A 13,567-nucleotide genomic window follows, 5' to 3' on the forward strand; every position below is an offset into this window, starting at 1 on the left:
ATGCTTACCCATCTATCTCTTTTCTTACAGTCTAACACTTAGAACACAGAATTCTTCCTTAGTTCTTTTTGACATTTCAGCATATCACAACTAAACGTTACTCTGTAATTGTTAAACTACTACATCCCCAAGAATTCAATGAGATTTAATTCTCTGCTCCTGAAAAATCCTTGTTTTTAACAGACGTTATTAAAGGAATACCTATATTAAGTGCTAAGAAAAGCCAAAGTCATCATTTTAAAAAAGTACCTTAGACACTATAAATTAGTCCCAAATTACTTAGTTACTTGAGGTCCATCAAACAACTACATCAGTCACTTTGATTGGTGTACTGAGGCTAGGTTTTATATTTTAAAACTACTTTACCTACCCGCTGATAGCCAGAGTAGTCCCGGGGAGCACTGAACTGAGACTGTGTATAACCACTGTTTGGAGTGTTAGAGAATGAAGGGCGGTAACCATCATATCCTCCTAAAATTTAGGACAAGAAAATAAATAATTTTCTTACATTGACAAGGTATTTTTACATTCTCATTAATGACAAAGGGAAAAAACTGAAAAACTATTAAGCTCTGCTACTTAAGCTAATTTTTTAATTTTTAATTTCCTATTCTAATCCAATCTGTTTATAAATTTCTGCATGTACTGGCTATAAGATTTTTATCCATTGTGCACCTCCACGCACACACAAATACACACATACACACCCCAAACACATAAACATTAAAAAAAAAAATCCCCATAAGGTCAGATAATGTATGAAAAACAATTATCCCCCAGAATATAGTGAACATTAATTTGACTAACAAAAAGTTGAACAAAAATTCCCAAATTTATCATTTAAATAAATGTATCAAAACATACCTAAACACTTAAATTATACTTAAAAGACTACTGGGAGAGTATATAGACACCCACTGAGCTAGGTGTCCATCGTTCAGTGATTAGGGTGCAGCCACATGCTCCAGGGCTGGTGGGCTCAAACCCAGCCTGGGCCTGCTAGACGACAACAACAAAAAAAAAAATAGCCAGGCGTTGTGTCGGGTGCCTGTAGTCCCAGCTACTAGGGAGGCTAAGTCAAGAGAATCACTTGAGCCCAAGAGTCTCAGGTTGCTGTGAGTTATAACACCATGGCATTCCATGAGAGTGACAAAGTGAAACTCTGTCTCAATTAAAAAAAAAAAAAATACACTTTTGGAGAGATACATTTCTCCCAAAAATCTTATAATTTCCTATATATTTTACAAATCAGAAAAGAACTAGAAATAGTAAAAGAACCATCAGAACTTGCTTTTTTTTACCTCGGAATCCATTTGCAGGGCCCCGATATCCATTCATCAAGCCTCTAGCACCACGGGAGCCTCCACGAGATACACCACGGCTATTGTAATAAGGCTGACTGCTACGTGGAAATCCAGTGTTCTGTTGAGGGGGCTGCTGGTGGTTACCAGTCACTTGATGAGACTGGTCCTGGGAACCATGGTAAGTGCCAACCACTATAATAAAAAGAAGTGTGTGTGTGTACATTACCATATGTTCTCCCACATGCCTTCTGGTCTAAGAAGTGTCTTACACAGTCTCCTAAAAGTTTATAAATAAATTTACATTTTAACAATAGGGAAAACTACATATTAATGGAGTCCCTATGTTTCTCCTACCCATAGTTTAAACTAATAGGGATAAAATTCTCTAACTATAATTTCAAACCATAGGGTACACAATTTTAAGCAGAATATATAATTCTATCCTTCTATCATTCAATAAATGATTTAAAAAGCTATGGGCTATATCATTAATCTCTTCTAAAAGGAATGTATCTTTCAGTATAAGATATCCACTGTAGTTCAAAAGATTTACAGTTATTACAATTGCCATTTGTGCCATTTAATGACTCCTTTTCATCATAAAACTCCTTAGTAGTAAAAGTTTCCTTTTTCTTTTCAATTTCCCTTGGTACTTAATGAAATATATAAAACACCATGCTCTCATGGCTAAGCTCTCTCTCTATCTATGGTAGAATATGCCATCATTTATATAGTTAAATCAGAAGAGGTCTTCAAAATTATAGCCCTTAATGCCCAATCCCATTTCAAAGTCTTTAAAATGGTAAGTACAGCCAATTTAAAAGACGATTACATGGTACATACCTCACATTGGCCCTCAACCCACTTAGGGTGAGGTTCTAGAAGGCTCACACTCCCTTGCACACTCACAAACCCTTTCATAATGGAGAGAAAACTAGAACCTAAAAATTTTCAAAACTTAAATACTGGGTGGTGCCTGTAGCTCAGTGAGTAGGGTGCCGGCCCCATATACTGAGAGTGGCGGTTCAAACCTGGCTCCGGCCAAACTGCAACAAAAAATAGCCCAGTGTTGTGGCAGGCAACTGTAGTTCCAGTTACTCAGAAGGCTAAGGCAAGAGAATCGCCTAAGCCATGGAGTTGGGGGTTGCTGTGAGCTGTGACACCATAGCAATCTACCAAGGGCAATAAGGACTTTGTCTCTAAAAAAATAAAAAATAAAACTTAAATACTGAGGAACATTTCTGGTATTACCCCAATGTTTATACAGTAGAACCTAAATAGCTGACTACATCCCTACATTGACCACCTCATTTTCATAGACCAGACATGCACCACATGTACATATAGGTAAAGTAAGTAAGCCTAATTCTTTATGTTGACCAGTTTGTTTATAGTACTTTGTTTTGGGAGTCAACTTACAAGATTCTACTGTACTTCACACGAGAGAAAAAAATAGACTACTAAAATACCTTTGAGAACTGAAACAGAACAAAGGCACTCCCATACCCCAGGAACAATGGTCAGAAGCCACTAAGCCAGCCCAAATTTCCCATTTGTGGGCAGGAGAAAAGAAGTTGTGTGACTCTTGAAAACTGTCACCTGATCCTCAAGAAACTCCAAGCACATTATTAGTTCTTAGAATGCTATTTTGTGATGAAAGAGCTAGAGAATGCATAGGAAGCAAAAGCATCATGGCTCCTTTTGAACTACTTACAACTATACTATACACAGTATCATCTTTCTACATAAATTGCCTTTTATTATATTCCAAAATTTAGAATTACAAGCAAATAAAGTATGTAACATTTGCTATCAACAAAGATTGATTCATATGCATTCTACAGAAAGTAGCCCAAAGAAACGAATTCTAAAATCATTATTTTTCTTCTAGAATAACTTTTTATCACTGAGAATTTTTAAAATCTTGGTCATATCTCACTTCAAGAAGAAACTCATGGCACACGACGCCTGTAGCTCAGTCAGCAGGGCGCTGGCCACATACAGCTAGGGTGGCAGGTTCAAAGCCGGCCTGGGCCTCCTTAGCAACAATGACAACTGCAACCAAAAAATAGCCAGGCGTTGTGGCGGGCACCTGTAGTCCCAGCTACTTGGGAGGCTGAGGCAAGAGAATTGCTCAAGCCCTAGAGTTGGAGACTGCTGTGAGCTGTGATGCCACAGCACTCTACCCAGGTGACAGCTTGAGACTGCCACAAAAAAAAAAAAAAAATTCATAGCAGAACAATAAAATATACTCTTCATTTTAAAATACACAAATTCCTCTTTAAAATTTTTATAAAGTATGAACTTAGAGCCCACAAAAAAAGTAAAGATCCTTTTGTCATGTTGCTTCTGATTAAAAACTAATTTGAATAAAATAAAACTCTGAAATGATGAGACAAATGTGTTCAACAAGTATCACTGTCCCTACAACATGTCAGGCCCCGTCTTAGACAAGGAATGTGTCAACACATAACCCTGACCTGTACGGAAGCTTTACTCTAATATGCGAGATAAGTGAAGAAAATATATTTACAAGTAAAAACAAAGTAGAATAAATCAGGTACCAAATAAGCTATATTTGGAAAAAGGTGATGAAGTGTGGTCTCTGTAAGGTGATAATTGAGCATGGACCCAAAACAAGTGAAAAAAAAGCAAGGAATGTAAGAGAAATGACCAGAATAACAATGCGTTGTATTTTTAAAAACCACTAACAGTGGATAAGAAAAACGATAATATATAAGACAATGCTTATGCTAATTAGCTCAATTTAGCCATTCTACAATGTATTCATATTTCAAAATCTGCAGTGCAGCGCCTGTGGCTCAAGGAGTAGGGCGCTGGCCCCATAAACCGGGGGTGGTGGGTTCAAGCCCAGCCCTGGCCAAAACTGCAAAGAAAAAAAAAAAAAAAAAAGTGCAGTACACTATACATATATACAATTTTTGTCAATTAAAAACAGATTATTTTTCATTAAAGAATAGAAACAATCCATACAAATATTAGTAGGAAAAAGTTTCAGGTACAAAGGACAGAAAGTCTAAAGCCCCTGTGAATAGAGAGAACTGTTTATGACTGGTGTGGATGTAAGGAAGAAGACGGTAGGATACAGAACAGGATAAACACAGGGACCAAATTATATAGGATCTTATAAACTAAACACATTTTGGATTTCTTGGAAAGCCACTGGAAGGTTCTGAATAGGAGAGCTAATCTGATTTACATTTTTTAATGAACACTCTGTATATTGTGTGTGTAGAGAAAAAGAGTCAGAGGAGACAGGTTAAAAAGACGACAACAGTCCAAATATGAAATGATGGTTGCCTGATTTAGAGCAGTAGCGAAAGTGTGTAAAAAGGGAAACTACCTTACCCAGAGAGGTCTGGCAAAAAAATTTTTTTCAATAAACAATTAAAACGAAAATAAATAAAGGGCAGGTACAGTGACTCAATCCTATAATCCTAGTATTCCGTGAGGCCAAGGCAAAGATCATTTGAACCCAGAAGTTAGAGGCCAGCCTGAGCAAAAGCAAAACTCCACCCCTCAACAAATAGGCTATAGTCCAAGCTACTGAGAAGGCTGACGAGGAAGAATCACTTCAGCTTAGAACTTTGAGGATTCAGTGAGCTATGAAGACACCACTGTACTCTATCTAGTGACAGAGCAAAACTGTCTCAAAAAATAAAAAAGCAAGATGTATGGGCCAATTTTGTTTTGTTTTGTCTTGATTTTTTTGAGACAACGTCTCACTATTACCCTGAATAGAGTGCAGCAGTTATTACCAAAGCTCACAGCAACCTCCAACTCTTAGGCTCAAGTGATCCTCCTACCTCAGCCTGCCCAGTAGCTGGACTACAAGTGCCCGCCACAACACCCAGCTAATTTTTCTAGTTTCAGAAGAGATGGAGTTTTGGCTGGTCTCAACTCTTAAGCTCAAGCAATCCACCCACTTTGGCCCAATTTTGTTTTTTAATTGAAAATATCTATACACGTTACGAAGTTAATTTTTATAATTAATGTATCTCTGAAATGGTCACAAAAGGTTACCTAGGTCAATGGCCTCACTATTAGGAAAGTCACATAGAATATAAGAACAGGACAATCTCAAAACAAGTGGCACAAAGGACAAAATTAACCAAGTCAACTGAAACATAACAATTACATTAAATTTCACCACACTATCTAAAAAATAAGACAGAAGTTTATCACAACGTCTAAAGAGTCCAAATATACCTGTTCCACAACCAACTTATGCACATATGACAATGAAGGAGCCCAAGAACAAACATATAGTTCAGATATTCAGAAGCTAAGCAGAGCATACTGACAAATACTTATGGCTGATTCAACCTTCCATCTAAAGGAAGGTAGGAAGAATACCACAGGATATGGAAGAATTTACTATTCAAAAATCTATAATGTCGATTGAGGTCTATCAAGAAGCAGAATATTGCTGGGTAAAGTGGCTCTCATCAGTGATCTTAGCACTCTGGGAGGCCAAGGCAGAAGGATGGCTTGGGCTCAGAAGTTGGAGACCAACCTGATCAACAGTGAGACATCATCTCTACTAAAAATAGAAAAAAATTAGTCTGGTGTGGTGGGCACCTGTAGTCCCAGCTGCTCAGAAGGATAAGGCAGGAGGAATGCTTAAACCCAGGATTTTGAGATTATTGTGAGCTAGGCTGATGCCCTGGCACTCTAGCCTGGGCAACAGAGTGAGACTCTGTCTGAAAAAAACAAACAAATCAGTCTGATTTAAAATCAAAGTAATTACTCTTATGATTTTAGCACATTTGCTAATTTATTGTAGGATTCCATTTAAATTCCTAGGAATTAAATAACTTAAGACCTAACAAAGACACTTCATGTCCTACAAATTTAAGAAATCTAAAATATCTCTACCTACATCATTTTTGTCAGGTATAGTAACTGATCAAATTACGACCTGAATTTGCCAAAATGGATTTTGTTTCAACCCATTTCACCAAATGCATACGTATACAACTTTTGTGAAAGTTTTACTAATGAACACAGTAAGAATCACACCAATTCCCTATTCCTTCTTAACTTTGTGTACCTGACTTGATGCCAGATACCCTGCTACTGGGTTTCAATCAATTAGCAATTAAAGGTAGAGTTTATCATAATTCAGTTAGTTAACAAGTTTAATTCCAGTAAAATTATATAATGCAACAGGAGTACTGTAACAGCTCAGTGACCAAAGGAAAATGGGTATTATGGCCTCCAAAAATTGCACATAATCTACATACAAGGATGAACTCCACTGAACTCAGCTGAACTCACGATTACCAATGAAAAATTCATATAGTCTGCTACTAAAATAGAGACTCCTAGACACTGCCACTCAAGTCTGAACTGTCCTAGCTCTGTCAATAACTGTGTCAGAACGTAAGTAGTTAATGAAGTAACAGTGTTTTTCCCACCTGTTTGAAGCTGTTCTTGCTGAAGCTCTGTTTGTTCTACTTGGTGAGGCTGACTAGAAAAGCTCTGGTTATAACTGGCCTGATACTGATTCTGTTGTTTTAAAGTTTCTGGTTCATTAACAGGAGGAACTGGGGCATTCATATTGAACACCTATAAATGAATAAAGAAAATAATTAGTTCATTCTGTTATTCCCTGCTTTTAACATGGCAGCTGGTTTTACCTCAAACATAAAGACACCACAGAGCTCAAACCAACACCTCACACACAAAAATCCTTCAATGTTTTTCTCAACATGGAAAAAATACCATACAGCACTTAAAGGAGTATAACGACATGCTGTGAAATGAAAAGTGGGGATTAAAAAAAATCTAAAAAGACATGCAATCAGCAGCCTTGGAAATGCTCCTCCATACATGAAAATTTTTATTAAAAGGCAAGTTCCTGGGCAGCGCCTGTGGCTCAGTGCGCCAGCCCCATATACCGAGGGTGGCGGGTTCAGACCTGGCCCCGGCCAAACTGCAACAAAAAAATAGCCAGGCGTTGTGGCAGGCGCCAGTAATCCCATCTTAGGCAAGAGAATCGCCTAAGCCCAAGAGCTGGAGGCTGCTGTGAGCTGTGATGCCACAGCACTCTACTGAGGGAAACAAAGTAAGACTCTGTCTCTTAAAAAAAAAAAAAAAGCTCCTAATGTAGTATCACTTACATAACTTTATTCTATAAACCTTAACTTTGAGTTGAATATTTAATTCATTTTAATTTTCCATTTTATTGTATTGTACTTTAAACAAAAGTCAATTATTTAAAGTATTTAACCTTACACACTTTCCTCTGAGCACTGATTTAGCGGTGTCCCCCAAATTATAGTATTTGCATCATCATTTTCTAGAAATTCTCCAATTTAAAGATATTTACTGAAGAACCAGAGTGAAGTATAACATCTGAAATCTATTTTGAAATAAAAAAGATTAAGGAAATATGGCAAAATGCCAAAAAATAAAAAATAAAAGTTAAATCTGGGTAATGATTATATATGGATGTTATATTAGTCTATTTTTCTATATATTTAAAATTTTGTTTAATCAGGCCAGGTGCAGTGGCTGATGCCTATAATCCTAGCACTCTGGGAGGCTGAAGCAGGACTGCTCCAGGTCAGGAGTTCAAGACCAGCCTGAGAAAAGAGTGAGACCCTGTAGTCTAAAAAAAAATAGAAAAATCAGGCAGGTTCAATGATAGTACGTGCCTATAGTTCCAGCTACTGGGGAAGCTGAGGCAATAGGATAGCTGGAACCCAAGAGTTTAGAGGTTACACTGAGTTATGATGATGTCTGTGCACTCCAGTCTAGGCAACAGAGTTGAACCTTGTCTCAATCAATCAATTAATAAAATATAATTTTGTTTAATCAAAAGATTACTACAAGACAAGAAAATGGAAGTACATAACTCATAAAGCTCAAATTTATCTCTGGGAACTGGAATAATCAAGAGTTTATATTCAATTAAATATCCTTTATAGTTATAGTAGATGTGGACTCAAGCAATGTTAAATGAAAACTGTTGAAAATTAAGTATGATTCATAGCATACACGAGGCACTAGAATACACTCATATTAACTTGAGTTAATATGCTTACCGTTTGCATGGATTGGAATGGAGCTGCATTTACATTAATTCCACTGCTATGTAAAGGTTTGCTAGTCCCAGCCTGGAACACCTGGGGCTGAGAAGCAGCAGGAAGGGATGATGATGCTGTTGTCTGGTCTGTATTTAAAGAGATCGTTGCCTAAACACAAAGTGAACAGATGTACTTTAGTGGTAAACTAAATTCAAACTTAAGTATATTAACATAATAGTAAATTACCTCTGCCCAGTTCATGAGTATCTGCCCAACAAGTTTATAAGGCCTGGTAACAGTACTTGCCTGAATCTGATCAATTGGTTCCTTTTGTGGTCGTTGCTCTGTAGCATGAGAAGGCTGGTACAAAGGTTGAGATGCTGTGTACCCCTCACTTGTAGATGAAACTAAAGGAACCTGGACAGAAGTAAAAACATCAAAGATTCTTCCTGCTAACAAAACTGTTAAAAAATAAACCAACACTTAATAGAGACAGAGCTGAGAAATAAATATCTGTTAAAGAAAGAAAAACTTGGGCGGCGCCTGTGGCTCAGTCGGTAGGACGCCGGCCCCATATACCGAGGGTGGCGGGTTCAAACCCGGCCCCGGCCAAACTGCAACCAAAAAATAGCCGGGCGTTGTGGCGGGCGCCTGTAGTCCCAGCTACTCGGGAGGCTGAGGCAAGAGAATCACTTAAGCCCAGGAGTTGGAGGTTGCTGTGAGCTGTGTGAGGCCACAGCACTCTACCGAGGGCCATAAAGTGAGACTCTGTCTCTAAAAAAAAAAAAAAAGAAAGAAAGAAAAACTTACTACCTTTTCTCTTTGAATTTACAGACTATACAACCTGACAATTACAAAAAAATATTTTTGAAAGTTCAACATTAAATAAACCCTAGCCCAATTAAAAAGTGCCCAACAAGTGCACCTAAGATGACAAAATCTGCACTGAATTTTAGAATTATGATCTCTTTAAAACATGTCTTCTGAAATTCTACTCAGCTCTAAATAAAAAAGCTTTCATTATAATAAACTATAAGCATTAATAAGAAAAATTTTCAAAGTCATCAAAAGAAAAATAAATGTAAACATGAAAATAAAGGCTGACAGTTACCCATACCAATTTATACCAAGACTTCTACCCTGTTTCCCTGAAAATAAGACCTACTTACAGGAAAGATTAGACGTCCCCTGAAAATAAGACCTAGCGCATCTTTGGGAGCACACCTTAAAATAAGACACTGTCTTATTTTCGAGGAAACAGGGTAGACAACTGATCAAATTCACACCTGACTTATAAGCTAACCAAAAAAGAAACTTCTAAGAACCTATTAAAAAACCAAACCTGAAAAAAAGTATCACTCTTACCTGTGTAGCTTCTGGCTGTACAGGAACTTGGTTAGGTTGAGCAAGTCTGGATTCAGAATGAACTGCAAAATTAACCAAAAAGTTGTGATGTAAAATCAAATCTTTTTTTTTTTTTTTTTTTGAGACAGAGCCTCAAGCTTGTTGCCCAGGGTAGAGTGCCGTAGCATCACAGCTCACAGCAACCTCCACCTCCTGGGCTCAAGCGATTGTCCTGCTTCCACCTCCCAAGTAGCTGGGACTAAAGGTGCCCGCCACAACTCCCGTCTATTTTTTTTTTTTTTTTTTTGGTTTTTGGCCGGGGCTGGGTTTGAACCTGCCACCTCCAGCATATGGGACCGGCGCCCTATCCCTTGAGCCACAGGTGCCGTCTACTCCCAGCTATTTTTTGATTGTAGCCATCATTGTTTGGTGGGCCTGAGCTGGATTCGAACCCGCCAGCTCAGGTGTATGTGGCTGGCGGCACCTTAGCCACTTGAGCCACAGGCACCAAGCCTAAAACCAAATTTTTTAAGAGACATATAAATACCTTTTACTTGGCTGCTAATGGTAATTTCTAGAGCCAAATCATAAACATTTTAGCACTAATAAAGTTGGAAAGGGCAGGTAAGATTTTAGCTTTCAGATTTCAGTTTGCTGATAGTGGTTGTTTATTCTCACAACTACTTTTAGTTTGTGTTTTGCAAAGGTAAAATAAGATATTATTGAGAATTTACTAAGATAAAAATCAGTGTCAGTGTTCTCTATGATAAAGAGCCTTTTAAAGCAATAAAGTAATACTACTCAAACTCTAGACCTCAGACACTATTCAGTTAATATTTTAACATTATCAACTTTCAGTATAATTTCAAATGTTTCCACAAAGGAAAAAAAACTTACAATACTGTACATACTTTTTTTTTTTTTTTTTTTGTAGAGACAGAGTCTCACTTTATGGCCCTCAGTAGAGTGCCGTGGCCTCACACAGCTCACAGCAACCTCCAACTCCTGGGCTTAAGTGATTCTCTTGCCTCAGCCTCCCGAGTAGCTGGGACTACAAGCGCCCACCACAACGCCCGGCTATTTTTTGGTTGCAGTTTGGCCGGGGCCGAGTTTGAACCCGCCACCCTCGGTATATGGGGCCGGCGCCTTACCGACTGAGCCACAGGCGCCGCCCATGTACATACTTTTTAAAAGCCTATATTCAACTCAGTGTGCATCTTACTGACAATTTCGCATCACTCTCCCACCTCCATCCCCAATCGCAGTGAAGTAGATAACTAAAAATATAGTCCTTGTTTTGTTATCAAGAAATCGTCCGCTCTCAATGCAGCCATCTTAATGGACTCAGCATTACCTGAATACCTAATAGACTTACTTACAAGGTTATGTCAGTGTTGCATGTGTTGACTTTCACAATTGACCAGGTGAGAAAACCACTTATTTTCTTCCTCTGACAGAGCTAAGAAAATGAATACCAAAAATGGATTGCTCAACCTGACTTACTGTACCCTCAATGAATCCCAACAATTAACAAAAAAAGAAAAAAAAATGGATTGCTCACTAGTAGGCTTAAAACTTTTCATCTGTTTTCCAACTTTTGGTAGAAATGTCATAGAGGTATGAGTTCCCTTTACTCTAGAAAAATCCTAACTATATTACCAAATTAACCATGTCATTAAATATACTTTTTTTTTTTTTGAGACAGAGTTTCACTTTGGCACCCTGGGTAGAGTACTATGGCATCATAGCCCACAGCAACCTCAAACTCTTGGGCTCAAGATATCCTCTTGCCACAGCCTCCTGAGTAGCTGGGACTGCAGGCGCCCACCACACACCCAGCTATTGTTAGTAGAGACAGCGTCTCACTGTAGCTCAGGCTAATCTCGAACTACTGAGCTTAAGCAATCCACCCACCTAGGCCTTCCAGAGTGCTAGGATTACAGGTGTGAGCCACTGCGATATTTAAGTTTATGCAACATTAAATATGTTACTTTATACAATAGTTCCACTTTTGTACCATTAATACTAATGCAGGGGGAAAAAACCAAGAAGATTCAAGATCATTACTGGTCTTAAGAGAGAAGGTCCACTTAATCCAATGCAGAGCACCAACTATATTTAGTACTACTACTTCAAACAGTAGTCTGCTATGTCCAGTGAAACAAACTATCTTGTGCTTTATCTCTTTCCCTTTCTTCTTAAGCATTCCCTTACCCACTTCATTGCTGTCTCATTTTTGTTTAATAAAATAGTCAGAAATTCTCCTAAAAAGCTACAAGCATCCAGAGAAAGGCAGCTCTATTATGAATTCTAAAATTTAAAAAGCCAAGCAAATTTTCATTTATGTAAATTACAGAAATAGGCAAAACTGTTCTAATGTTAGAAGCAAGCATGTAATTAGGGGAGAGGGTAACTTGTGACTGAAGGGAACACCAGGTAGGTTTCTGGAGTACCGGTGGAGTTTCATGTCCTGATCTCAAACTAGCATGCATTTTTCTGTATGTCTATCTGCCAATAAAAAGTGAAAAAATAAACAATGGAACTACAGTTACATCTCAAAGTACAGAAACAATATTATTCCTTATCAAATTAAAAGATTTAAGACTCAAAAAGTTAAACAGACATTAAAATGAAAAAAATTAATTTTCACAAACTTTATAAAACTCTGAAAGCAACAACCCTATACTTTATCTCTCACAGAAAAATGTACCATTACTAACCTGAAGGGCAAACCAGCTGGGGCATGTCCATGTTTTGTGTTGGATTCATTGGCTGGGCAGATACAATGGCAGGATCAAGTGTCTGATTTTCAAAATCCAGCATTGAATCCTACAAAGTTAAGGACATAATGGAAGTAAGTCAAATAATGCAAACATTTAAACTTTCTGTTAAACTGACTGACTAAAATGCACATACCTGTATGAAATTATAGGGCCCCTGCATTTGTGCCATAAGGTCTTGTACTCGCTGTCTTCTCACAAGGGGATCTGCCTGAGCCACTGGAGTCAAAGAGTGAGGCTCTGGTACTGAAGAGGATGCAGCTTGAGGTTGCTGCTGGAGTGAGTTTACCACCTAAAGTAAAAGAAGGGGAGAGGGAATATCAAAGAGTTCCTTTCATTATCATCAAGCCATCTATATTGTAAACAGAAGAATAGGCTTTAATGTAGTTACTCAAATTGACCACAATTATGCCAAATTTAACAAATGTCATCACTTCCACAGGATTACTGCATGGCATTTCATATTTACTTGTAAGCTGCTTTCAAAGAAAGACTGTCTGTGTTTACTTCCCAAATAATGTATTCTGCCAAAACTGTTACCCCTCCTATGGTCAATATAAAAAAATATATCTCACTCCCTGGTACATACAGTCAGCACACAAGAAGTGTTATGTATTATCATCATCAAGATTTGGGTTTCTTCCATACTCTTTTCTCTGCCAAAACCCTAGAATCAATCTCTATCATCTGATCTAAACTACTACAAACACCAAAGCTCATTCTCCTAGTCTTTCCCAGCTCTAATAACTTCCCCTCATTACTGTTCTTAATAATACCCTGCTTTGCCAGGAAATCCAGACAAATTTTTATTATGTCCAACTTATATTCCAGACCAAATGCAGTGGCTCATTCTATAATCCCATCACTTTAGGAGGCTAAGGCAGGATGATTGCCTAAGGCCAGGAGTTTGGGACCAGCAGAGCAAGAGTGAGACCCCATCTTTACAAAAAATAGAAAAATTAGCTGGGTGTGGTGGGCATGTGCCTGTAGTCTCAGCTACTTGGGATAGGCACAAGGATCATCCAAGCCCAGGAATTTGCAGGTGTACTGTGCTTGGATAACACTACTACACTCTAGCCCTAGG

The 13,567-nt window shown here is 38.0% G+C and overlaps 1 protein-coding gene across 1 annotated transcript in view; it reads right to left on the bottom strand.

Annotated features, from left to right (window-relative positions):
• The window catches only part of CAPRIN1 (cell cycle associated protein 1), a 50,583-nt gene that overhangs the window by 3,497 nt on the left and 33,519 nt on the right, over nt 1-13,567 (bottom strand). Inside the window, exons 10-17 of the mRNA XM_053562910.1 lie at nt 12,620-12,775; nt 12,424-12,532; nt 9,725-9,786; nt 8,666-8,776; nt 8,378-8,527; nt 6,746-6,896; nt 1,302-1,496; nt 371-471 (exon numbers count right to left, since the gene is read on the bottom strand). Coding sequence (XP_053418885.1) covers nt 371-471; nt 1,302-1,496; nt 6,746-6,896; nt 8,378-8,527; nt 8,666-8,776; nt 9,725-9,786; nt 12,424-12,532; nt 12,620-12,775 — 1,035 coding nt within the window. The remainder of the gene's footprint in view (nt 1-370; nt 472-1,301; nt 1,497-6,745; nt 6,897-8,377; nt 8,528-8,665; nt 8,777-9,724; nt 9,787-12,423; nt 12,533-12,619; nt 12,776-13,567) is intronic.

Source organism: Nycticebus coucang, chromosome 14 (assembly GCF_027406575.1).
Source record: "Nycticebus coucang isolate mNycCou1 chromosome 14, mNycCou1.pri, whole genome shotgun sequence".
Lineage (NCBI taxonomy): Eukaryota > Metazoa > Chordata > Mammalia > Primates > Lorisidae > Nycticebus > Nycticebus coucang.